Here is a 27,676-nt window from a genome sequence, read left to right as displayed (position 1 = left end):
CGCAGGGACACATGGCCCAACCTCTTTCTCCCTCCATCCTCGTCTTCCTGCTCTGCCCTCCCATTGGCCAATGGCCAACCTCAACCAGGAGCCAGAGGGCAAGGGAGCCTCACTGATGCAGCCACCGGGGTCAGCTTCCCGGGGCACAGGGCGGTGTAAAGAAGGACAAAGGGCGGATCTGGGGGAGTACACGGAAATAACCAGCACAATCAAGCTGTGTTCCACTGGGCTTTATTCTGCCTCCGGTGGAACTCCAGCTTCCCCCGTCTCCTCCACCAGAACCAGGCACAGGCTGACCAGCCCACGAGAGGAACAGCGCTCGGGGCAGCCCATTAAAACTAAAGAAACTCACACCTATGTGTGACCAGCCCCCAGAATACAATGGCGGGAAGGAGAAACAGTACCTAAAGTCCCTTGAGAGATAAGGACTTTGAGAGTTTTCTTAACATGAAAGTCAAACAGGATCCACCTCCATCAAAAAGCACTAGCACCAAATCAGCCACCTCTGAAACTCACTCACCTATTCATTCAACAAACATTTACTGCCACCTGCTATGTGACAACCACTGTGCTGGGACTTGGTATATAGGAGGTGAACCAAATAACGACCAGCCAGGCCTCTAGATGGTTTACAATCTAAAGAGACAGACATTAAATGCTAAATACAAAATAAATATGCAATTTAAAAATGTCATAAATGCTATGGAGGTAAACAGAGTGAAATGCAAAGGAAGAATATGGTGGGAGGTGGGGGGGTTTACTTTAGGTCAGGGGGTCAGGGGAGGCCTGTGTGATAAAGTTACATTTAAGTGTCAGAAAAATAGTCAACAGTCTGCTTCAATGAGTTCAATGTGCAACTCGAGAGCTTGCTCCGATGACATATTACTCTTTCTCCCAAGTCAGAAAAGGCTTCCAAATGTCTAATTTAAAATGATTAAAATGTGTCGCCTCATGTCCTGTCCTCAGTCAAAAGAGAACAGCTCTTCAGCATCCTTCAAACTTATAATACTCATATATATATATATATAGATCTATGAAGTTCATATTCTAGTATCCCCCTTAGCCTTCTCAACACTAAATAAATCCTATTTCCAGAATTGCACTGTATTTTGGAGCTGAAAAAGGCCTCACAGATCATCTGCTTTAATCATTTTATAAATGAGTCACCTGAAGCTCAGAGAAGTTAAGTAACTTCACAGAAAGCCACACAACAGGACAAGAATGCAGCCAAATGATCTTTCCTAGACATGGTTAAGAGGGTGACTAAAGCCCCACTGGCTATATCTTTAGTAGTAGTTTGCAGGCTCAGGCTGAGCCCTGACCAGTGTTAATACATTTGTGTACACGCAGACTGCTTGGCACCCAGTAAACATTCACAAGGTGGCACCTGTTACTGCTGTGTTATCACTTAATCCCCTCCGCCACCCAAGGTGAGCACAGTTATTGTCCCATTTTACAGATGAGGATGCTGCAGCTTAGGGAGGTGTACAACTTGCTTAATATCACACAGCTGGTAAGGAGCAAAGTCCAGCCTTGACCCCAGTCTACCTCAGAATCCATTCACCTAATCTCTAGACTGTATGGACTTCACTCTGCCTTGCGTTGGTCCTTCCACGAAAAGGAAGGTTTATCCTAACCTTTGTGCACATCCATTGCATTCCTAGACCCTCTCCATAGTTTTCATATTTCGGGATAAAAGGCAGATCTTTGCTGAGGCTGAGGGCAGGTGTGTGTCACGGTTCTGAGCTCTGCTGTGTATGAACATCCCCACGTGGTGTTCACCCCACACAACAGTATTGAGCCCACACAGAACTTTCCATCACTGCTGAACTCCCTCCGCCTCCTTCTCCTGCTCCTCCTTCCTCCTCTGCTAAGTATTCCTCCATCCTGCTTTCCCATCATTCAGTCTACTTGCTCAGTCCTCTGGTCCTTGACAAGATGGGCACAGTGTCAGAAGAAAGAGGGAAAAGAGAACCAATACGGTAAGACTGAAATGGGCTCTCCTACCTGCAAAGAGCTAGGAGGAACCCCAACAGCATCTTGAGTCCAATCCCTTGTTGAGGAAAGTAGAGCACAGAAAGACAGAGACTCTCCCAGAATTCCAGAGAAATTGAGTGACATTATCCTTACCTAGTTAACCAAAATATTTAATTGGCTCATAGAAGTTCTGTTTTCAGAAACTCCTGGAGTCAAATACTGGCCTTGCCACGTATTAGTCAAGGGACCACAGGCTAGTTACTTAAACCTCTACATCTGTTTCCTTATGTGTTAAACGGGGATGATGACTGTATCTATTTCACAGGGTTGGTGTGAGAATTAAACGTGGTAATACACTGCTTAAAGAAATTCTACAAAGATCCACAAAAACTAGTATGAGAAACAGAATAGGAAATGAAGCTGAATTTTTGTTTTGCTTTTTTTTCTATTCAAAACTTAAGATTCAAAAGGAGATCATATGTGTAAAGAGCCTGGGATGTTCTAAGTGCCATATAAATGCTACATGTTATTATTATCAAAGCTTGGATGATTCTGATTTTAATGGTACAGCAGTGCTGTCCAAAGGAAATATAGTACAAGCCGTTTATATAATTTTAAGCTTTCTAGTAGCCACACTTACAAAAGTAAAGGGCAACAGGTGCAATTAATCTTAATATATATATTTTATCTAACTCAGTACATCCAAAACAATATCATTTCAACATGCAATCAATATTTTTAAATTATTCTGGTTTTTTACATTATTTTATTCACATTAAGTCTTTGAAATCTAGGGTATATTCTACACTCACAGAGCATCTCAATTCAGATTAGCCACATTTCAAGTGTTCCATAGGCACATGTGGCTGGTGGCTACCGTATTAAACAGTGCAGGTTTATAGCATTAAAAGCAACATGTGCTATGATTTTGCTTCCAAAAAATGGAAGGACATTAACTATGGTTCTTCATGCTGTCTACTTGATACCCGGCTGAGCGCCATTCCAGAACAGCATTCTTCCTGACCCCTGGCAAACCCTGGTTTCAAAGCACTATGGGTAAAGCTGGCAAGGTCAGAGTGACAGGCTAACCAGTGCCCTCCCAACAAAGCAGCAGAGAGTACATTCTCTGGCTCCTGACCACAGGAGGTCCCAGAGTGAAGAAAAATAAGGTAACGGGTCCAAGCTCTTGCACAACGTATGTCCTAGACATATTCCCCATGAAGCCCTTAGGGATTTCCTTGATTCAGTTTTATTCTAATACAACTCATCTGGATATAGGATTGAGAAATGCTTTATAAGCGTATTCATTTTGACCCTCGCACAAATTTGGGGACCACATAACCGGACAGGAGCCATCCAACATGTAACGTTAAAAGAAAATGGTCTAAACACACACACGTAATTCATCTTTAAATTAGCCTGATTTTATTCACATGGATATAAACCCACGGATCGTTACTCTCTCCAGAGCGGCAGCAGCTGTCACCCAAGCCAGCCGCCTCCCTGGGCCCCTGTAAGCAGCTCAGCCTCCACTTCTAATTGGGAACAGAGATACTCCTTGGGTGACTTCCAGCACGATCCATCACACCAGAGACAGCTTCTGTGCAAACCGAAGCAAATCAGTTTCCAAATAAGAAAAAACCTCTTAGACAAACAAGGATTGAAGCATAGAAAGTCTTTCTAAAAAAATAGAAAGAAAAGAAAAGCACAAATAAAAGCAAAGCCAAAAAAAAAAAAAAAATCACCAGTGAAGAGCAATGGCTTCCCTCTAGGGCTGTGGACAGGGCAGCCACCCTCTCGGGTGAAGATCAAAGCCACAGGCTTCTGACACAGGTGCCCCAAGCCTGCCACCCAACGCATCGAATGCAAGGCTTCCACTGGGTTGTTGGAGCCACTGAGCTCATTAACAGGATGCAGGCAAGACAAGCCCGAAAGTGCAACATGGGAGCACAGAGAGTAATTAAATCCCAGGTCATTTAAAAATGCAAACGCTTAGATGTCACGGACTCACGGTGCCTCTAACTCCTCATGCATTTTTTGGCTCAGGATGGAGGACTGGGGACCTGCAAGTCATATATGGATTATAATAAAATATGCCATATAAGAAACAGATTAAGACAGTTCTTCTTTGGGGAAATATACAAAGAGAGGAGCTGTCTGTTAGCTGTCGAGTTTGCAAGAGATACCATCTTTTGGGAGGCTGTGCTCTGCCAACAGACAGACTGCCCCAAGGGAAATCGTGGTGAAACACCCCGACAAGGCACATCCATCCGTCCATCCATCATGAGCTCTCCCTGATGCAGGAGCCTGGAGATAGAGTCATAGTGCAAGGGGAGGGAAGAATCCCACAGACAATGGCAGACAATCTTCCTGCTACATCATGAGTGCTCGGAATTTTTTTTTTAACCTGCCCCTAGTTTTTCTTTAAAAATACAAATGTGCAGTTTTCTCTTCTGGGTGCTTATTATTTTGAGGAGCTAAGCTCATCATATTTCTTTAGATTTACACATCAACTTACTCCCAAGGAGCAAGAAGCTTAAGAGTCATTATTTCATTTATCCCCATCAGCTAAAGGCTCATGGGGACGGAGAAGGGGGTATTGTTATCTCTTACCCCACAGGGGAAGAGATTGGAGGGGGCCAAAGCCCTGATTTCCTGAGATGGTGGCAGGCCCGGGAATCCATCTGCTCATTCCTCAGGGGTGCCATTTTCTTGGCTACCCTGGACTCCCTGTTTTGTGATTCATAAAGCTCAAAATAGATGAGGTTCACAATGAGGACCCGTTGCCCAGGCTGCACCCTGCAGGCCCTTGTTACTGCTTGTTTAGAAGCCCAGGACAGCCACACAACAGAAGGACTGATCCTTCCCCCAAGAGGTGGTCCCCACTCTCTGCTGTGCCTACCCACTTGCCCCTAAGCCAGCACACAAGGATGGGCCCCTGTTGGCAGTACCCAGAGATCGGCAACACAGATGAGCATTCTCCTCCCCCCTGAGAACAGGAAAACACCCACACTGTCAAAGGAAGCTCTCCACTGGGCTGGTCAGCAGGCCACATCAGTGCAACTTAGCAGGAAGGTGAGGGAGGCGAGGGACGGTGGGAATGGACTGAGTCGGGAAATGGATCGAGCGAACACAGATCACTGGAAAGTGCAAGAAGCTGTCTGGGGTGAAATCTCAGCTCTAGTATCGTGCACTGCACACTTGGCCTTGATCTCCTCATCTGTAGAGCTGGAGAGCTCATATCCTGGTGTTGTTCCAGGGCCAGAAGAGATAATGGACTTATAGCATCTGCAGGGGAGGATGCTCAGTTAATGGGGGAGCACCCTCCTTTTTGCTTCCCAATGTCTCCATCTCCTTGTGCTTCTCAGCCAAACTCCTCGCCTTCTGACACTCTAGGACCATCAGGTACCAGGAGGCACAGCTCCCCCAGCCTGGGCATGGGTCCCGGGGGAATGGAAGTGAAGGAGTCAAGTCTGGAGCAGTTAAGAGGATAGGCGAGGCTGAGGATGAGGCAAGGCTGGGAGGGCAAGATGCTGCTCTAGTCCAGGGGACACTGTCCTGCAGATTTGGAAATCACAGCAGAACCACCTAGAAGAGATCTTGCTCTTCCCATTCACTTGATAAATCATTATTGAGCACTTACTGTGTACCGGGCTCTGTTCTAGGTGCTGAGGACACAGCTGAGAACAAAAAACAAAAGCTCTTGCCCTCACAGAAGTTACATTCTAGTAGGGGAGAAACAAGACATAAACAAGCAAGACCCATAGTATGACAGATGGTAATTGGTGTTTTGGAGAGAAACTGAGCAGAGGAGAGGAAGCTGGAGTCCCAGGGGTCAGGGGAGGGTAGCTGCAGCTTTAGATGTGGCCAGGAAAGCCGGAGCCTGAAGGAGCAGGGAGGGGGCCATGCTGCCATCCAGGAAAGGACATTCTAGACAAAGGAGCCATCAGTGCCAAGGCCCTGAAGCCAGAGCCTGTCTGCCCAGAGCACAGTGAGCCTGAGGGCAGAGCAGGAGCCCAGTTCCGAGAGCTCCCGGGCCTTGAAGGGCTGTGTGGGCCACTGCGAGAATGCTGACTTCTACTCTGAGTGCCATCTGAAGCCACGGGCAGTTTCAAGCAAAGAGTGACATTATGACACCTATATTTTAACACTCAGAAAACAACTGAAGGAAGGCAAGGGCAGAAGCAAGACCAGTTAGGAGTGACTGCAATAGGCGTGAAGCCCTGCCAATGAGCCAGCGCTTAGGAGAGGGCGTGTGTGATACAGACAAGCCCTGCCTTCGCAGCACCTACGTCCTGGTTGCCAAGTACAGCCAGAGGGCAGTTCCCTGGCCCCTGAGCAGGGGCATCCCCACCCAGTGAACCAGGATAGAGGCCGGGTGTGGAGGCTGGGGACCGAGTGCCAAGGGACAAAGGTATATAGAGCCATACAGAGTGAGTCCACAGAGGAGCGGTTCTCTAAGATGGCCGATCAGCCTAGGCCAAGGGCAGGAGAAAAGACCCAGCCAGACAGGCCTGGCCTAGCACCATGGGATGACAGGTGTTAGTAAAAGCAGAGAGGAAGCCTTCCAAATTTATCTCTGTGCCCCCGGCAACGGTGCCAGAGGACTGAGTTCTGGGACACAGGGGTGAGTCTGGGAAAGCTGTGGTTCTGGTAAAGGTGGATCCCACAGCCAGATGCCAGGCCTTCTCTCCTTGGTATAAAAGATACTAGACTTGGGCTTTTAAAAGACTCTAAGGCAGAAATGGGTTCGCATGCTGACCAGACAGCACATGCTCTTCCAGCTGGGCAGTGAGCTGCCCGCAGTGAGCACATCCCTCGTGCTAGGGACAGAGACAGCGTCAGCTGAGATCTCCTCAGCCCAGCCAGCAGGACAGCACAGAGATGGCATCACGGTGCCTCCTCACACTGGCCAAGCCCTCCAGCTCCACCATCCCACGTGACTGTCAAAACAACCCTGGGGAAGCAAGCAGTGCAGCTGCAGTGACCCACATTTCACAGATGAAGAATCAAGGTCAGAGTGGTTATTGCTCAAAATCACAAAGCCAGTAGGTAGAGGGATCTGAACTTGAACCCAGACCTTGTGATTCCTATTTGATGCCTTTTCTCCTGCAGAGCACAGCTGTTCAGCACAGTGGAGGCCCCTACTACCCCAAACCAAAGATGGCAAAGCTGGGACAGGCCCCATAGCCCAGGCTCGGAATCGGATGGAGAGGCCAGGTTAGCTGCCGAAGGTGCCTCCTCTCCTGCTCAGCCTCAGTCATCTGGGATGTGGGCATGATGAGAGCCAAGCCATGTTCTACAAGCTTGAGACCAGACACCAGGCACCTTTCTTCTTTTCATCCCTTGAATAAATCTTTGCTGTCCGCCTACTATGTGCCAAGCCCATGCCGGGTGTTGGGGTTACAGATGGAGTATCGGGTGGGCCCCTGCCCTCAAACGTGTGCACTGGGGAGAGATACAAGTGAACAGGCCCTGGTGTAACAGGGCGATTCCTCAGTCTTACAGCCCTTGCCCTAAACGTGACTCTGCTGGGGCCGAATGCAAACCACGGTCCGGGAAGCTCAGCAGCAGGTGTGCGCGCCACCCGGCCGACTCCCAGCTGCGGCCGGTTTCCTGCGCCAGCCCAAGCGCCCAGAGCCCCGCCGAACGCACACAGTACCAGGGCCCCGGCCCGGTCCCCAGGCCCCGGCTCCTTTCCCCAGACCACCTGGAAGGCGAAAGGAGCATAAGGAGCCCGGGCACGGGGCCGGGGCTGGTGTAGCCTGCCCACCTCTCTCTGGCTCCCCTGCTCACGATGCTGACAAGAGCTGAAGAAGCGGCTGTTGCGGCCTCCACGATGGATGGCGGCAGCTCTGACACGGCAGGAAAGAGACAAATGACTGGTCATTTCCCCCTGATGCACTTGAAGGCATCCATTCTCCCGGCCGTACCAAGCTCAGGCAACCCCCCTCGCAGAGACAGATAAGCTCTGACAGATGGGGGTGGGAACCCAGCGTCCTTCCCCCTCGGAAGGACACAGCCAGACTCCTGCGCGGGCCGGCAGAAGGTCACGCTGCCCGTTGGCTCACACCTGGCCGGGGGCTCCACGGGTCCCTTCCTCGGCGTCCCTGCATCTCGCCCACCCCCGCCCCCGGTTCATCCCTGTACGGAGCACACGGGGGAGGGGGGGGAGGGGAGGCAGGGGGCACAGGGAGCCAGCTGACAGGCTCATCAATCTCGGGCTACACGCTTGGCACTTTGGCGTTCCTTAAGCTGTTTCTGGATGGGGAGAGTGCTGGAGGAGTCGGGGAGACTGTCTCGAGGAGAAGAGAAATCGCACCGAACATCAGAGAGCAAATGGTGGAAGAAGCCGGGGACTATTAGAATGTGGGCCATGTACAAAAGCAGTAGGGAACTAATTAAGATGCAGGATTTTCAAAAGCTGGGGAAGTTGGCCACAGCCTGCTCCCATCTGTAGACTTCTGGCAGTGCAGTGTGGCCAGGACACCCTAGGCGGGCAAAGCCGCTCTCTCCACCGCTGCCCATGCAGGCAGGACTCAGGCCTCTCTGCCCGGACCGCCCCCTTGGGGGTACCCCTCCAAGGGTCCTGTGACTTCTTGTTGGCTGGCTATGGCACCCTCTGCTTTGGGGCACCCTAGCCTATCATATCCTCAGGGTTCTTGCCCAACTGTTCATGTTCCCCCAACAACATGTGGTGGGGCGGTGATTATCCTGGTCATTCATGCCCAGTCATTGAGTGGCTGCCAAAAAACACAAGAGAAAGAACCAGAACTCTATTCCTGGCTTCCTTCCTTCTCATCACCCTTGGAATCTGGCAAGGGTGGCAAAGAGCCATGCTGCTCCCCAAGTGTCCTGGAGCAGAAGGGATTTACAAGGCCCCAGGTACATTCCAGGAGGCCTGCTGATCCGATGATGCCAGGATGAACGTGTGTATTGAGTCCTGGAGCAACATGGCGCCAGTCCCGGTAGGTTCCCCCATTGGGTTCTATCCTTGGCTTCACCACTGATATCCCCTGGGAAATTAACTTCCTAATTCAATGCCACAGTTTTCCCAACCTCCATATATAACAAAGATAAAATCTGCTCTAGACCACAGGAACCATAAAATCTGGGGTTAGAAGATGCTAACTGATCTAAGCAGACTACCTGTGCATTTAATACAGGAGGACACAAGTAAAAGTTTGTACTCAGCCTTTTTCCTTTTCTTCATTTAAAAAAAAAAAAAAACAGTGAAGTTAAAGGCTCTTTTTTAATCAGCTGGCTTTTGCCCAATATCTGCCCTGCTTCAGGGCCTTCTGGTGGATATTTACACCCACCTTTCTCTCCTGCCAGCTCGGCTTTCCCTTTGCAAGGACAGAGCTCCATTCTTGGGGAAACAGTCCAGGGGAGGCCCGCCTCCGCACCAGTCCCCACCCAAGTCTTCGTGTTGCCTGAATTGTGATGGCTGCGCCTTGAAACACCTTGCATTTGCCTCTGCAGCCAAGTGCAAGCTGCAGGGAACACTGAACTCCATTGTCAGTCAGCAGAGAGAAATAATGTTGTATGTGTTGTCCTTCAGATGCCCAGGCAGGTAGGAGGTTGCAAGATGTTTATTCAAGACTGATTGGAGGGGTAATGTTAGGCGTGAGAAACACAGAGGTCCAGGGACGTTGAGAATGCTTTCAAATTCCAAAGAGCTCTCCCCAGCTCTCAGCACCATCCCACCCCCACACAGACACATTTGTACTTTCAGCAAGTAAGTAAAGAAACATAGGCAGGATGGCACATTCACAGTGAGGGAGATGGGATGAGGACAGCAGGCCTGGGGAGTACTCCATCAGTGTATAATTTAGCCCAGGAACAAACAACTTCACAGCAACCACAATCTGCTCCCCACTCCTGCTCCGAGATGTCAAAGGTAAGCTCTGTGCTGTGTGGGGCTGAACCAGAAGTGGATGTTTCTGCAGCCCTGCCCTCAGCCCTTCTCCAAGGTCCCTTAGCATTCCTGAATGGACACCCCCTCCCCTTGCCCTGACCTGGTTTCCTGACAAAGCTCTCGGCTCTGAAGGCCTGGGGTCAAGGACCACTCTAACCCACATTATACCCTGGCCTTTGTTGCTGAAAGCTGCCCACCACGGGCTGGACTCAGGCAGGGACACAAAGGAAGATGGGAGGGGCAAACTGGGTGTTTCCATGGCAAATTGGGTGTTTCCATGGCAAATTGTTTGTGGCATCTCCTTATTACGCATAAAAAGGTCTGACATGGAAGGAAACTCATGCCTTGAGACAATTCCGCTCCAGGCCAATGCCCCACCTCTCACTAATCAGGGGAAATTCTCTCTCCCTCCCCTGAGGACACAAGGCGCTGATGGTGGAGCCCAAGAGAGGAGAGGATGGGCATCCACAGGGCCTGGGTGGTGGAGGGGTGCCAAGGGTTGGCTGGCTCATTCATTGGTTTTCTTTCAACATAAACGCACTCTTTCAGTTTCTATAGATTTAAAGAGATTCAGCCCAAGATGGACAAATTGATTATCAGTTTTCTACAAGGTTTGCCCAAAGAGGATTATACATAATATTGTGCAATTTGCTTTTTTTCTTTCCACTTAAAATATAGCTTGGATGTCTTTCCACTTTTTCTACTTGTTCCTTTAAAGGACAAAATAGTATTCCAGTTTATGAATGTACTATATATTTAACTAGTCCCCTACTAAGGCACCTTCTGGTTGTTTTCATTCTTTGTTTGTTGTTCTTACAAACAATGCCACAGTGGACAACCTGATACATTCTGACTATATATTAATTTATAGGATAAATTCCCTAGCCATAGAATTTATAGGTCAAAGGGCATGTGATTTTTAAATACTGATAGGTGCTATGCACTGACCTTCAAAAAGGGTACATCCAACTCCACTTCAGTGTGCAAAAGAGAGCAGGCCCCCAGCCTCTCCCTCCATCTCTGAGAGGTGGGCACATGGTACCTGCACAGGGACCCCTGCCAAGGGGACATAAAAGGGCTGAGAGCCAGTGTGTGCTCTCCTAACCCACCAGAAGGGGCGCTGTTTATAAACGTCCACCCAGAGGGGGCGCCTTCTTCTACATTTGCACAAAGATGCCATACCGGCTAGTTGGGACCCTGGATGAAGAACCTTTTCTGAAACACTGGCTTGTGTGAAAAATTCAACTGCAAACGTGTGTCACCTCCAGGAAGAGAGTGGTACATTTATTGGTCATGCTACTTTGTGTTCTCTAGACGGGCCCTGATGCTCCAAGGTCCCAGCCCGAGGGGCCCCATCACTGACTCCCAGACACTCCCCGGGCATCTTTATTCACAACTTAACAGTCACAGGCTGGTGAGGAGGTATATCCTAAGAGTCAGGCCCGGCCCAGTGGTACAGACTCAGAACATGATACAGAAACGACACACCTGTGGCCCGAGGCTTTGGGGTTTTTGTTTTTGTTTTCAGTAGGCTTAGTAGTAGGTCTGATTACCCAGAGAGGGAACAAGTTCACCGAGGAGGATCTCTGTCATTTGAAAAGCTCTGGACAGCTTACTGTTTCTCAGCGCCTGCTAGGTGCTGGTGTGGAGGAGCCAGCCTGCCTTGGGTGGGCCCGACTTTGCTAGGGTCTTGTGCCACCATGAGATATGGCTACACCTCTGAGGGCACATCCTCAATGAGCCTGGCGCTCATCCTTCCAGAGAGGGTCGTCCCACAGGTCCCTGGCCATCTCTGACACTGGGCCTTTTCCTGCTGAGGCCTGGAACAGCCACCTCAGCCTCTGCCCCAAACGTGAAGGCAAAGCCCAAGAAACCTTTCATGTGATCCCAGATACAGACACGGTGCCACAGGGCACTTGGCTACAGCACACTGCCAGCCCCAGGGTCTTCCTTTACCCTCTCCACATTCAGCACTAGGAGGCCTGTGTTAAAAGTCTGTAGACAAAAGGACCAGACACTGGTAAAGCAGCTTCTAGCCTCAGTCCCACCAATAGTGAGAATATAGGTTATCAGATTCGTGAGCAGCACAGTAAATCCCGCTTGGCTTTGCCAATAGCCTATTAAATGAGCTTATAACACTTTTACCCCTTCATTCCTTCTCCAATTCCCAGGGCTATGGTTATATCACCAAAGGAAGTGATATAAATGAAAATGCTTCATAACTTTGTAAACTAGTGTGCTGTTCAGATACTGGTTATGATGAGGAGGATTCAATCAGAGTGCCCCATCTCCTCAGTGTCAGTAATTGGTGGGGTAGACCTAAACCCACTCAGCTAATCAGTCCTTCCAGAGACTTCTCTGCCACAGCTACTGAAGGGAACAGCCTTTCTGCTGGATATGATGAGTGCTGAGTCTATGGCTGCTGGTGGCTACTTTGCTTGCCCCATGAGGAGAAGAGAGTGTTAGAGGTAGAAAGAGGGACACAAAGCCCTCACTATGATGTTTGAGCCCCTGGATGCAGCTTTGCCTGAAGCCCAGATCAACTCTGGGTTCAGTATTACATGAACCTATTTCCCTCTTTTTGCTTAAGGTAGTTCGACTTAAGTGTCTGACATTTATGACTGAAGAAATTTCAACCGTCTCTTGGGTGTATTTTAATAATTAATGTATTCGTTTTACAATCATAAAATAAAGTTTTTAAGGGAAAAAACTTGTTGAAATTTCTTTAAAGAAACTTAAGTTAGCATACCAGCAGCAGCATGAGGAATCAGAAACAGCACTGAACAGAGAAATTGAGCAACCTGGATTTTCTGCCAGTTCCCACAGGAATTGCTGTGTGAATTTGAGCAAGTCTCTTAACCTGTCTGGACTTCAATGAAATAAAGAATTGGAGTTAATGATGTCCGAGATATTTTACAGTACTAAATGTCTTTGATTTTATAGAAGACCATCCAATTAGTCTGATATAAAGTGTTCCTAATAGATACTTTTTATATGAATATTAAGAATAGAGACTTTTAAAAAGAATAAAGACTAAGTTGGTGTCAAGTATTTATAATAAAATCATTTAAATTAACAAGTTACATATGAGATATCCTCATATACATGTAAAATATTCATTGATTCACTGGTTAAATCGGAAAAATTAGAAACAAAAATTGGGAACAGCCCGGTTAAATAAGTAGAGATGCAATCATACAATGGAATATTGTGTAATTGTGAAAAAGAAATGAGGAAACTATATATTGACATGGCCAATGCCTGAGGCACATTTTTTAATGGAAAGGGCAAAGTGCAAGGTGGTTATGCTGGGTGCAAAGAGGAGGGGGAGGTCATATGGATGTAATTCCTGGTGCGTGTATAAACTCTCTCTTGAAGAATCCCCCAAAACACGGTACCATCGATGCCTCTTTGGAGACTGCATCTTATTTTTCACCATACAATATATCCTTTTATACCTTTGGAATGTCAAAACATGTGACTGTATTCCCTACTCAAAAATTTTTTTGATTTTTAATTGAAAGGGTAAGAAAAGGCAAATACCATTGCACATGGCTCATTTGATCCTCATGAGGAAGCTGTGAGGCTGGCTAGGAATCCCAGGAACCACTGTGCTATTTACAGGTGGGGAGATATACCCAGCAGGTTCACATACTCCAACATGGACGCACGTCCAACTAGTGACAGAATAGTACCCTCGCTCAAAGCCCACACAGCCAGTGGGCATGTGCTCCCCCTCTCGCCATAGCACCTACTGCAAAGCTCTGAGTGGGGTAGAATTAAATTGGTCCAGTTAAGAATCAAACCAGGGACTACCTCATCACTCATCCATGCCACATCCAAGAGACCAAGACCAACGGATCTGGAACAGGTAAGGAGGGAGCCCCCACCTCCAAAATAAATTGTTCATATCGACAATTACTTATGTTTAATAAAGAAACAGGGACAGTGTGGAGTCATGTCATACTGACTTGTGGTATCGCCACCTTTAAGTCTTCAAAGCCAGTGTTTCTCACACTTCGATATGCATTCTGGGGATGCAGTCCTGGGGATCTGATAAAATGCAAATTCTAACACAGAGGGTCTGAGGTGAAGCTCAAGATTCTGCATCTCTACCAAGGTCCCAGTGCTGCTAGTCAAGACCACACTTTGAGTGTAATTCTAGGACCACAATGACTAATATGGCCACCACTAGCCATGTGTGGCAATCAAGCACTTGAAATGTGGTCAGTGTGCATTCAAATGTGTTAAAAGTGTAGGATATACACTGGAGTTAAAAATAATAACAAAAAAAGCAAAATATCTCATTCATAATTTTTATATTGATTACATGTAGAAATGATATTATTACGTTAGATTAAATAGAGCATTGTTAAAATGAATTTCACCTGTTTCTTTTTCTTTTCTTTTCTTTTCTTTTTTTTTTTTTTTTGAATGCTGAGACTAGAAAACATAAAATGATACATGTGGCTTACATTATCATGCTTTGGGAGACTTGGCTCTCCCACAACCTGCATCTCAGGGAGCTTGAGACAACCTCAGTTTTTGCAAGGGTCTGTAAATTGTGCAAGACCATTTGAGAACTTGGGTGGAGCACCTACCCCTAACAAACAAAACTTTTGCACAAGTGAAATCTGGGTTAAAGTGAACAATCAAAGCATGCTTAACAATGGAAACGTGAGAAAGCATCCCAACAGCTGTAAGCAGAGATTTTGCAGAGAAAAGGCAGCGTAAGGAGCCAGTGTGGAAAGGCAGGAGTGAGGTGGCATCACTAGGCAACCAGCCTTGCCAGATCTGTGTTGTTTGGTGACAGTGGGAGGGGGTATGTCAGCTCTGCCTTTGCTCCACTTAACAGCACGGTTGCCACCACTCTGAGTCATGTCCCAGCTCTGGCATCCCCCAGACCAGAGGTTCCCTTAAAGCTAAGGACCCAGGGCAACCCCTTGGCCTTGCTGCAACCCATGAGGTCTAAAAATGGCCATCCGGTCAGAAGTGTAATAACAGATCAGTAGTCAAGAAGACTAACCAATACCTTCTGCATGGCCACAAAGCAATCAACATCACCTAGAGGCAAATTCTGAACTGAAACTCTTTCACTCCCATGTCCAAGATGGGTTCTGTTTTTAGTGGCTGGCCCTTTTCTTGTAAGATGCTCCAGAAGTTCATTCACAGTAAGGGGGAAGAGGGTACAGGGTTCACTGTCCTCCTTAGAAACACACAGTCCGGGACGAGGTTGCTTTACTCGAAGCCACAGGAAGGTACCCCCGGCTCTAAAGGGCTGCAGTTCCTTCCACTCTGTTGCGAAAGTCATCCCTGCTGGGCCCGTTCCCACCCTGTGCCTGCTGGCTTTCCTCTCCTTGGGTAGCGAGAGAAAGACAAAAGGAAGGGGAAGGCCTGAGACCCCAAGAGAGAGGGAAGCCGGTTGGGGTGGGGGGGTGCATATGGACCTGGTTATTCCTGAGAGCACCACGTGGACACACTGTCCTGGAAAACTCAGCTCTATGGACAAAGCAGCCCCGCACTCCCCACCCTTCCCATCACAGGCCCAGCCAAGATCCACAGGGCACTGACCAGGTTTTATTTCCAGCAGCCGCAGCTTCGGATCCTCAGGCGGGTGCAATCGTCTCTTCTTACGCCAGCAGCGGGCAGGGTACGTGTACAGCTGGCCTGGGGCGAGGCCTGTGGACAGAGACAGTGTAAAGGTTAAAGGCTCCAGGCTGGAAGGGCCTTGGAAACCAACCCTGTCTAACTGTCTCATTCACAGTAAGAGGTCACACAGCTGGTAGACGGTGGAGCTGAGGCAGGATCTAGGTCATCTGACCCCAGGACCCTTGCTCTGTCTGCTCCACAGTGCTGTCTCAGCAAGCACATGCCAAAATGAGCCATCACTGTGACCAAAACCAGTTCTTCTCTCCTGGCCGAGGAAGAAGATCAGAGGAACCTTCAAACCACAAGAGGGACTTTTCCAGATTTAACCTTATCACGGGGTTTCCAAGGCAGTGCGTATCCAGCTACTGCCCATCAACTGCCCCTCTGTCCAGGTCAAGCAGGTTCCCCTCCAGGTGGAGCAGCAGAGGTCAGTCCATCTACCTACAGACAGCCCAGACTGGGAAACATTTCAAGTAAACAGGATCAAGGAGCCAGATCTCCTACCCACGGGCTTCTTCCACCCACTGATGGCTTTAGGCAACTCACTGAAGCCAAAGGGAGCCCTGTGCAAACTCCATCAGAACATAAGCCTGCTCCTGAGACCAGGCTCCGTGCCTGCACAGCTGGCAGACCTGTACATCCCTGCCCTTTCCTGGGCCTCACAAAAAGAAATGAGCAGGAGTCCAGTGGCCAGGCTTAAACATGTCACACTGTCTCCCAACAGGAGTCTCCACTTAGATTTGGCCTTTGACACCACAGTTCCGCACCAGCATCATCTGTCATGCCAAGCAGCCCGGAGGAGCCTTCCTGCTCATCAGGCCACACGCTTGTGGATCCTGTGGTGCGTAGCATGGCAGCCAGAGGCCTCGCAGGAACATGGACTCCCCACGCTAGACCATGGTCTAGTCCCAGAGAAAAGGGCAGGGTGGAGGCTGAGGGGAGAGGAAGAGGGCTGAAGACTGGTCAGGTCATTTGCAGACTAAGAAGACTGCCCAATGCACCCCCTAATAAACCAGGAAGCCAACTGACCCACCCCCGCCAGAATGAAAGGCCTCGCGAGGACAGGACCTTGTCTTGCTCACGTCAGAATCCCCAGAGCCAGAACCGTGACGGACTCAGAGAAGAATCAAACTAAACATTTGCTGAATGAATGAATGAATGAACAGGTATGTTCCAGTTCACTTTCATCGAAGTCACAACTCAGTCTTCTGTAGACACACGTGGCACGAGACAACTGTTAGATGCAGGCAGCCTCCCATGAGAGGGCCACTTCCTCGGCCTAGGACCATGGGGCTGAGAAAACATCACAACCCTGTTCCCATCTGCTGTCTTCCAATTTTAAAAGTTATGAGAAAAACTGGCTTCATTTTTGCACTTTTCAGAGAAAAATCTACAAAAGTTTTATCGCTATATATCTATTCATTCATTTTTCATTCATACTTGTCATTTCTACCCATTTGGTTTGGATCCAAAGCAGAGGCAACTATTCCAGCACTAAAGGAAACAAAATTTTCAAATTCTTTTTATGTGCTAAGTTTCATTATTAATCACACAGCTGCTCCCACAGGTTGCTAGGCTGTGAACAAGTTGGGAGTCCTGACCCTTCCACCCCTACCTTTTGATTCTTAGAAACCATTGAGGGTGATGGAGCCTAGAGGCTCCAGAAAAATCTCTGATGTTATGAGCTAAGGGCCCATCACATCCTAGAGTCATTCTAATACTTGATTTTGTTGATAACTGCAAGGTCTTCTGCACAGTAGAAGGATCCTGAAGCTCTGAGCTCCTTGACTCGGAGAACTAGACTGGCTGGTTTATAGAAATCAATCAGAAAAAGTAAGCTTGGTCTCCCTCTCATGTGAGGTCCAGTTCTGACCTCTGTTTGAGGAGGGCATCACTGGGAATAGTTTGACGTTTCTGGTGTGGTTCACTCCAGGACCACAGCACCTCTCATCCTATAATTCTCAAATGAGTACACTGAGTCGGATTCCCTTCCAGATGTCTGGCCACTTCTGAGGCTGGTGTCCCCAGGATCCCAGAGAAGGTCAAGTACAAGGGCTAGTCTGTTGCTCCATATCCCAGAACTAGTCCCATAAACCCCACTCTTCTTGGATTCGTGATTTTTAATCCAGGCTGAAGCCAAAAATCACCTGGAGAATTTATTACCACCAATGCTCAAAATCCATGCCAGACCTACCCAATCTGAATATAGGTGGCAGGGGATGGGGCGGGGGAAAGTGAACGATTCTGTTTTTTAAGAAACTTATAGATTGTTACCAAATCTGACAAAGAACCTCTGGATGTCTAAGCATCAGCTAGTCACTGCCTGGGTGTTCTCTCTCATGTACCAAGACTGGTTTAATGGTTTTTCCAGTGGGTTCCCTGTATTTTTCCCAAAGCATCTTAATTGCCTGCTTACTAGACGGTCATCCCCACTAGTTTCATAAGATCCAGGATGGCAGGTGCCATGTCCATCTCGAGTATCCACAACACTTAGCACAGTGCCTGGAAGGTACATCAAGAAATACTGGTTCAACCAGAAGAGAACCAGCCTGGGAAATGCAGAAGGGAATGACCATTGGCCTTGCTGTTTCTGGCTCCAGGAGACTCCTCCACCCACATCCAAACCATCCTAGAGGGACCCCAGAAGATGAGCTCAGAACTGAGCACAGAACCCACCTCACCCACCCCAAGATGGGAATCTGTGTCTTAGACTCCTTCTGGTCCCACAGGCTACTTCACTGGTATTTCCAACCTGACCAAATGCAGGCGAGTGAGAAGGAACTAGTCCAGACCTGCATACTCAAGTGATACTAAGTGATAAGAAGTCGAAACTTGTCCAGTTCCTCTGACCTCCCTGAGACTGTGGTCACTGCACTTGTGGGTCAGGGGCACCAAGGTTGCCTCGGGCCACTCAGCTTGTAGCTGCAGGTCCACCCTCCGGGGATAGTCCATTTTAGGAAGAAGTTTGAATGTCTAGAAGAAGGGATTGTCTATTTCATTCTTAAACTTTGGATTGAGAAGCTCCACGGTTCAGAGGAAGAGCACAGGCCCTCGAAACCCATTCTCTGTCACCTTAGAAATCTCACCACCTTTCTGAGCCCGTACCCTCCCCTGTAAGATAAGGGTGTTAGTAATACCTACCTTACAGGGACTGTCGTGGGGATTAGCTGATATTCAAGAAGCTCTTTATAACCATGAAGCCTCATACAAATGCCAGTTATTAATTATCATGAGCTAGCTGACTCAGACAAGCCTGGACTCTCTGCCCACGTGGCAGGACAAGGCCCCCACCGGCATGACAAGGCTGCTCTTTGCTCCATTAGCCACAAGGATGGAAACAGGCCTCCCTTTGATGTCTGCTTCGACTGGTATCAACAAGCAAATGGCCCCAAGAACTCTCTCAGGGCTCCCGCCCCCTTCCTTGCCCTCCTCCCTGAGCTGACAGGCACCAGGGTGCCTTTATAGGGCCAACACGTTCAGCCCTGGAGTTCCACTTATAGAGGGATGAGCAGAGCCTCGTGAGAGTTATGTTGTTTATCTCATTAGAACAGGAGGCACATAACTCAAAGCCCATGTGTGCGGTAGATGGAGGAGGGAGGAGGGGGAGGCGGGGGATGGAGGCACAGCTGCAACCGGGGAAATTAACCTGAAGGAGTGAGCCTGGGGCCGGGGGGATATGGAGGAGGGGAGAGGGAGGTGGGAGACAAGAGCGGGGACCAGCCCTCTCAGTAACCAAGGCCACAGCTCCCCCTCCACTCACACACCCCAATGAGCAAACTGCTTTTCTATTACTTTGAGCTGCAACTCCAGGTACAACACTCACACTCATGTGCAAGCACAGGCATGATGGACGCGCGCACGGGCACACACATCCACACAGGAACTCACACACTGGCTGTGGGGAGAACTGGCTCCACAGGAAAATTCAGCAGGATGAGCTCAACGCCTGCGCAGTCGGCAGACTCCAGACAAATCTCTTGTTACATGCGTGGCCCCGGTTCAGCAGGTGGATCCTGAGTGTTATGAGCACCTCTGACAGATACAGCGTGAGCCATTAAGAATTCTGAAGGTGAAATGGGATGGGAACAGATTTGAAAAGAAGCACTGGAGTGGCTTCCTCTTCCCCTGAAGGGAGCTGAGCGATGGCAGTTCAAGCCCACCAGGGAAGGGCTCTGCCTGTAGCAGCTCAGGGAGGTGGCCGCGCGGCTGCCATGGAACCCTCCCTCAGTGGCAAGCTCATTACTTTGAAGGACGCTGTCCCACTGTTGGCCAACTCTTATTGGGACAGAATCTCCCTCGTCCTTATTTTGAATAAAAATCAACCTCCCTGCTGTGTATTTATATCAGTGTGTCCACCCTCTGTCCCAAGAGTAGACAAGTATCTTCATCCCAACCATCCATCCCATCCACCTGCTTGGGTCTGAAGGGGAGCAAACTGTGAAGACAAAAACTGGAGGAGAATGGGAGTCGGGGGAAAGAGGCAGTGACTACACCTAATCATGAGCCTGAGATTCTTCACCAAGACTGCGTGTCTAAGCAGTTAGAACCGCCTAAGCAGTTATTGAATAGGACAGATAAGCCTGGTTCCAGCCCAATCCTACTGAACCAGAATATCAGAGATTCACCAAGGCAGCTGTAGTTCAAAAGCCTCCCACACAAGGAACTTTAAACGAGATCAAAACTTACTCATGTTTATTTCCCCAGGGTGCAGCACATAATAAGTGCTCCATTAATATCTGTGGTTGAAAATGCCAATTTGGACCAACTCTACAGACCTGGAGGGATGAGTGATAAGCCCCTAGGTAGGACTTGAGGGGCTGGGATGATGTATTTCACAAGCACTTACACCATGTCATTTCTGGTGTTCTGCCCTCCCCTCTCCTCTTGGCTCGTTTAAGAGCAGCCCTCACCTCACGGACCACCTCTTCAGTGAAGCACTCCTGAACCATCCCTGGCCACAGTGCCTTCTCTCTTCCCTGAAAGTCTGCAGTCCTGGGTATTCAGCATGGCTCTCTATCTGGCTCACCAAGCATCCCCTTCCTGCCTCCCCTCCCCTTCTTCTCTATGAGCTTCTCTCTAAGAGTCAATTTCCGTGTCCCATGTGCCAGGACTTTGCTAGCAAAGTAGACCTCAAATCCAGAATGCTGCCTGCCTCTTCTGGCCCAGAGGTCCCCAGGCCCCTCACCGGTCCCTTCACACTCAAAAGCTGTCACAGTAACAGTAGCTAACATTTCCTGAGCTCTCACTCTGTCCTAGGCTAACACTTCACACTCACTGTTATCTCATTGTGCCAACAAGCCTACGAGACATTTAAACGATGAGGACAGTGAGGCTAACAGTGATTAAGTAACTGGTGCAGGGCCACATAGCTCATAAGGGTAGCCTAGTCCCCAGTCCACACTCGAAACCTCTCCACTATCCTGTAGAACTCTCCTCTGAGCCATTCCATTGCTGGTCCACACACAGCAGGCTTAGAACACAGAGTCCTGCCCTTGAGAAAGCAGCTCCCTATACCAAAGCACTTAGGAAAAGAGTCCCCAGCCCATCCACTCTCCTCCATCAAGCCACTTGTGGAATTTATTGTGTCCTTTCTTATCACCAACTAAAATTGCTCATGGAGAAATGCACCTTGGTAATATAAAAACAATGTAGTAAGGCACAGAAGATGTGTGGAGAATCAGATACTCACCAGGATGTGCTTTCTAAATTTGTCAAGAGATCTTTTTTCAGTAATAACATTATAATGTGAGAAGGGAGCTTAGAAGTTATTGGATCTGACTCTTACCTGATACAAGAGCTGCCTCTCCAATATCCCTGACTTGAGTCTCCACCCTGGGCTCTATTGAAGTAATTCTAGTCCTAACCCTTCCATGAAGAAGTCTACTATGCTGTCGAAAGAGTCTGCTATTAGAAATATGCCTATCAGTCTCATCCACCACCAGTGAGAATGCAAAATGGCACAACCCTATGAAGGGAAATTTGGCATCTCTAGCAAAATTGCATATGTATTTGCCCTTTGATTGCCCCAGCAATTCCACTTCTAGGGATCTATATCATAGGTTCACATGCAAAAATACAAAAATATGAATTTATTGTAGTATTTTCAAACCTAGAAAAAGACTGGAAACAATCCAAAGTCCATCTACAGGGACCTGGTTGAATAAACAATAGTATATCCACACAATGGATATAATGAAGCCATTGAAATATACACTGCAATGGGATATATTATTAAGTGAAAAAAGCAAGGTGGAGAATAGTGCATATAAAATACTATCATTTCTTTAACAAATGAGGATATACACATATATATATATACATATATTATGTGTTTGCATAGGGTTTTTTATGGAAAGATAAAAAAGATTTTTTAAAGCTACTTATAGAGAACAAATAACAAAATAATATTAACCAGTAGAAGAGAAAGTTTCCTTTAGAAAAAGGAAAGAAACAGGGTAGAAGAACAGAAATAGAGCTAGACTCTCTGAATATACCATGCTTTGTAGATTTGACTTTAGAACCATGTAAATATTTTATATGATTTCAAAATTAAATTAAATTGAAATATAAAAGGAACATCTGTTTCTGGCTAAGACAATGTATCAAGGATCAGACTTACCTTCCCACCTAAAACCAGGAATGAAGGAAGAAAATGAAACAAGAGTTTTTAAGACACTGGACATCAGGCAATGAAGGGCAGTGATCCCTGAGACACTGGAAATAAAAATGATGAGCCCTATGATTGCCCCAGCTTATTGCCTCGAGAGGGTTTTCAGACTGCAGCACAGGGAAGAGGAACATGGGTAGAACCCAGAAAACTCCCTGAGTCTAAGTTGAAGAGAAAGAGCTGAGAGTCTGGGAAAATCCAAATGACTAGAATTCAAGGAACAGAATAGTAAACAGAAGAGAGCTGCACAGAGAAAGAACTGTGGAGATCCACAAAGGGTCCCCTCCAAGTATTCAGCTCAGTGTTGATCTTGCATGCTTGTGAGGAAACTACTCAATACCAAGGAAAGAACCACCTGGTAAGACTAGAGGTAACAGTGCCTGAAGTTCATAGGGGGCTGGGAATAGTCTGGTCCCACCAGCAAGCTGGGAAAGCCTCACGATTCATGGAGTACTGGGTAGGGTATAGAGAATGGTCTTGCCTCACTAATAGGGAATAATTAGATCTAGACAAAGCACTGCTCCAGTTCCACCTAACAAATCTTAAAAGCAAGACAAGAAAAGTTTGAATTGTTTCCAAGTAATTTGACAATGTCTCAAAACAAAGCTCCAGAATATTTATAGGAATAAAAATATATATACAGCACCCAGCAAGGTAAAATTCATAATGGTGGGAATCCAATCCAAAATAGAAGGCAGGTGAATAAGCTGGAAAATATGACCTATAATGAGAGGGAAAAAAATCAATTGAAAACAAAGCAGAATTGACACTGATAGTAGAGTTAACAGCAAGAACATTTAAACAGTTATTATTCGTATTTCAGTTGTTTAAAAGCTAAAAATAGGATTATTTTTAAAAGACTCAAATTTAACTTCTAAAAATGAAAACTACAATGTGTGAAATTAAAAAAAAAAAAACTGGATGAAATTAATGTCAGATTAAACATTGCAGAAGAAAAGATCAGTACACTTAAAAACACAGCAATAGAAACTATCCAAAATAAAACCCATCGGGAAAGGAGAATTTAAAGACGAAGAAGAAGAAGAGAGGAGGAGGAGGAGAACAGCATAGTGGGACATCTTCAGAGAGCCTAACATATGTATAATTGGAGTCCCTAAGGGGCAGAGAGGGGAGAAAAAAATACTTGTAGGAAAAAAGGCTGGAAATTTTCAAAATCTGATGAAAACTGTAAACCTACAGATACAAGTAGCTCAACAAAACTAAGCACAAGAATCCTGGGGGGAAAAAACTGTAACAAGGAACATCACAAGCAAAACTGCTCAAAAACAGTGATAAAGAGAAACTATTAAAAGCAGCCAGAGGAAGGAGCCACATTACACATAAAGGAATAAAGATAAGGATGATTAGTCATCAGACACAAAGCAAGCATGAAAACAGTGGTTCAACATAATTACAGTACTGAAAGGGACAAAAGAAACTTGTCAATCTAGGGTCTATACCCAGCAAACATATATTTTTAAAAACTAAGGCAAACCAAAGATATTTTCAGACATACAAAAGTTGAAAGAATAAATCATTGGCAAATCTACACTACGAGAAATGTTAAAGGAAATCCTTTATTAATACTAGATCCAAATATATATCTACACCAAGAAACAGAGAGCATCAGAAATGGTTTAGTACATCAGTAATTATATAACATGTTTTTATTATTATTCAAAACTCTTCAAAAGATAATTGGCTAAACAAAAATAATGGCTATGCAGTATGATGTTTATACCATAGGTGTAAATAAAATGTATAACAATTGCACAAAGGTCATAGCCAATACTTTCATTTTAGAGTACACTTGTGTTAGTTTCCAATTGCTGCTGTAAAGAATTGCCACAAACTGAGAGGTTTTAAACAACATGAATTTTTCATTTAACAGTTCCAGAGGTCAGAAGTCAAAAATCAGCCTTATTGAGCAAACATCACGGTGTCAGCAGAACTGCATTCCTTCTGGAGACTCCGGGGAGAATCTATTTCCTTGACTTTCCTGGCCTCTAGAGGCCACTTACATTCTTTGGATTGCAGCCCCTTCCTCCACTGCATCATTTCAACCTCTGCTTCTGTTGTCACATCTCCTGCTCTGACTCTGACTTCCTGCCTCCCTCTTTTAAAGACCCTTATGATTATATGAGGCTCATCTGGATAATCTCAGATAAACTGCCCATCTCAAGGTCTTTAACTTAATCACATCTGCAAAGCCCCTTTGGCCATGTAAAGTAGCATATTCAGAGGTTTCAGGGATTAAGATGTGGACATCTTTGGGGTGGGGGGCATTATTCTGTTTACCACAATACTATTATAGAGTCCATATCCTATTCATCAAGTAGTATAATATCACTTAAAGGTAAACTGTGGTTAAAGATGCATACTATAAACACTAAGCAATCATTAAAACAACGAAACAGAGTTATAGTTAATAAGCCAACAAAAGAGATAAAATGAAATAATTAAAAATTCAATTAATCCCCAAAAAGGAAGAAAATGAAGACAAATCAGATGTATAAAGAGGAAACAAATAGCAAAATGATGGATTTAAACCCAATGATAACAATAATCACATTAAATATAAATGATCTAAGTGCAATTAATTTTAAAAAATCAACAGGTTACAATTAAAAAAGCAAGACACAGCTAAGTGCTACCTATTTTTTAAAAAACTACTTTTAACATAAAGACACAAATAGGTTAAAATTAAAAGAATGGGGAAAGATATACCATGCTAACACTAATTAAAAGAAAGATGGAATAGCTATATTAATACTATAGAAAGTAGGTTTCAGAGGAAAGAATATTAGTAGAAATTTAAAAAGTCATTATATAATGACAAAAGGATCAATTTATCAAGAGGATATAACAATCCTAAATGTTCATGTACCTAATAACAGAAATTTAAAATACATGAAGCAAAAACTGAAAGAACTGTAAGAAGAAATAGTCAAACTCACAATTATAGTCAGAAATTTCCATTCTTTCTGGATAATTTATAGTTTATAGACAAATACAAAGATTGGTAAGAATGTTGATTTGAGCAATACTATCAACAACCTGATTTAATTGATATTTCTAGAACATTCCAAGCAACAATAAGAAAGTGCACATTCTCTTCCAGATGAAAGAGAACATTTATCAAAAAGTAGATCATATTCTGGGCCATAAAACAAGTCCCAGTAAATTTAAAAGGGTCTGAGTCATACAGAGTATTCTCTGATCATATGGAATTAAACTAGAAATAAAAAACAGGTATATCTTTGCAAAATCTCCCAAATATTTGGAAACTAAATACCATACTTCTAAATAATCCATGGGCAAAAGAAGAAATAAAAAAGGAAATCAGAAAGTATTTCAATTGAATAAAAATAAAAACACAATATCAAAATTTATAAAATGAGACTAAAGCAGTATTTATATTTAGGGAGAAATTATATTAGAAAAGAAAGATTACAAATCATTAAACTCAGTTTCTTCTCTAAGAAAAAAGCAAAAGAGTAAATTAAATCCAAAGTAAGCAAAAGAAAGGAAAATTAAAGATCAAAACAAAACTATACAATATAAAACAGAAAAAAAAGAGAAAATCAATTATTCCAAAAGCTATTACTTTCAGAAGATCGATAAAACTGACAAATCTCTAATCAGACTGATCAGGTAAAAAAGAAGATTCAAATTACCAATATAAGGAATAAGAATGAGATACCACTACAGATTCTACAGATACTAAAAGGACAATACAACAATAGTATGAACAATTTTTTGCAACAAATTTTGACAACTTAGATGAAAAGGACATATTCCATGTAAGTCACAAACTACCAAAGCTCACTCAAGATGAAGTAGATAGCCTGAATATTCTATATCTATTAAAGAAATTAAATTTATAGTTTAAAGAAACTGCCAGACCCAGATGGATTCACTGGTGAAGGCTTCAAGGCATTTAAGGAAGAAATACGAATTCTACATAAACTCTTCTAGAAAACTGAAACGGAGAGAATACTTCCCAGTTCATTACATGAGGGCAACATCATCCAGATACCCAAACTAGACACAAATACAAGAAAACTATAGACCAATATCTCTCATGAACGTAGATGCAAAAATTCTAATAAAACTTAAGCAAAGTGAATCCAATGATATATAAAGAGGATAATATATCATGACAAAGTAGAGTTTATCCTAGTAATGCAATGTTAGTTGAACATTCAAAAATCAGTCGATGTAATTCATATTAACAAACTACAAAAGCAAAGTCACATGATCCTCTCAATAGACTCAGAAAAATCAGTTGAAAAATCTAATATCCAATCTTGATTTAAAACTATCAAACTAGAACTAGGAGACTCCTCAATCTGATTTACAAAACAAACAAACAAACAAACAAAAAAAACTACAAGAAACCTACAGCTAACATCATACTTAATCATGAAAGAATGAATGCTGTAAGATCAGGAACAGCATAAGGAGCTACTCTTACAATTTTTACTTAATATTGTACTGAACATTCCAGGCAGTGTGATGAACATGTAAAATAAAAAAACTCATTCATACCAAAAAGAAAAGTTTTCTTTTTTCACTAACCAACTATGTAAAAAATGCTGTGCAACCTACAGAAAGCTACTAGAACTAATAAACAAGTAGAGCAAGGTTGCAGGATACAAGATGAATACACATTAAAAAATTTTATTTCTGTATACTAGCAAAGAAAAATCAGAAATTTAAATTTTTAAAAATTTGTTTACAATATTATCAAAAATATTAAGTACTTATAAATAAATTTGACAAAAATGTGAATGACCTATACACTGACACTAAAAATTATTGATGAGAAAAATTAAAAGAGACCTTAATAAGTGGGAAGATATATTATACTCATGGGTTAGAAGACTCAATATTGAGAACTGTCAGTTTTCCCCAAGTTGATCTAGATTTCACACAATTCCAATCAAAATCCCAGCAGATTTTTTGTAGAAATTGACAAACTGATTATAAAATTCATATGGAAATACAAAGGACCTAAAATATCCAAAATAACTTTGAAAAAGAAGGACAAATTTGGACGTCTTGTATCTAGAACATATAAAGAACTATCAAATTTTATTAATAAGAAAACCAACAACTTAATTTTAAAATGGTCCAAAGATTTGAACACTTTACCAAAGAATATATATGGATGGCAAATAAGCATATGTAAAGATGCTCAACATTAATTAGGTAAGTATAAAGTAAAATCACAATGAAATATCACTACAGAACACTTAGAATGGCTAAAACTTAAAAAAAAAAAAAAAAAACTGACCATACCAAGTGTTAGTGGGAATACAGATAAACTGGAACTTTCATACATTGCTGGAGTGGACATAAAATGGTACAACCACTTTGAAAAACAGCCTGGCAACTTCTTATGTTGTTAAACATATACCTCTCTTATGATCTAGCCATTATACTCCTAGATATTTTACCCA

The 27,676-nt window shown here is 44.9% G+C and overlaps 1 protein-coding gene across 7 annotated transcripts in view; it reads right to left on the bottom strand.

Moving 5' to 3' along the window:
- Window positions 1-27,676, bottom strand: part of DPF3 (double PHD fingers 3) — a 280,249-nt gene that overhangs the window by 114,190 nt on the left and 138,383 nt on the right. For all 7 annotated transcript variants that reach the window (XR_012507468.1, XM_074365304.1, XM_074365300.1 and 4 more), the window contains exon 3: window positions 15,467-15,574. Coding sequence is in view for 6 of the 7 variants with exons in the window: in XM_074365304.1 (XP_074221405.1) it covers window positions 15,467-15,574 (108 nt within the window). In the remaining variant the exon portion in view is untranslated. The remainder of the gene's footprint in view (window positions 1-15,466; window positions 15,575-27,676) is intronic.

This window comes from Camelus bactrianus, chromosome 6, assembly GCF_048773025.1.
Source record: "Camelus bactrianus isolate YW-2024 breed Bactrian camel chromosome 6, ASM4877302v1, whole genome shotgun sequence".
Taxonomy (NCBI): Eukaryota; Metazoa; Chordata; class Mammalia; order Artiodactyla; family Camelidae; genus Camelus; species Camelus bactrianus.
Note: the sequence above shows the minus strand (reverse complement) of the source record. Positions and strands in the feature narration are given on the sequence as shown.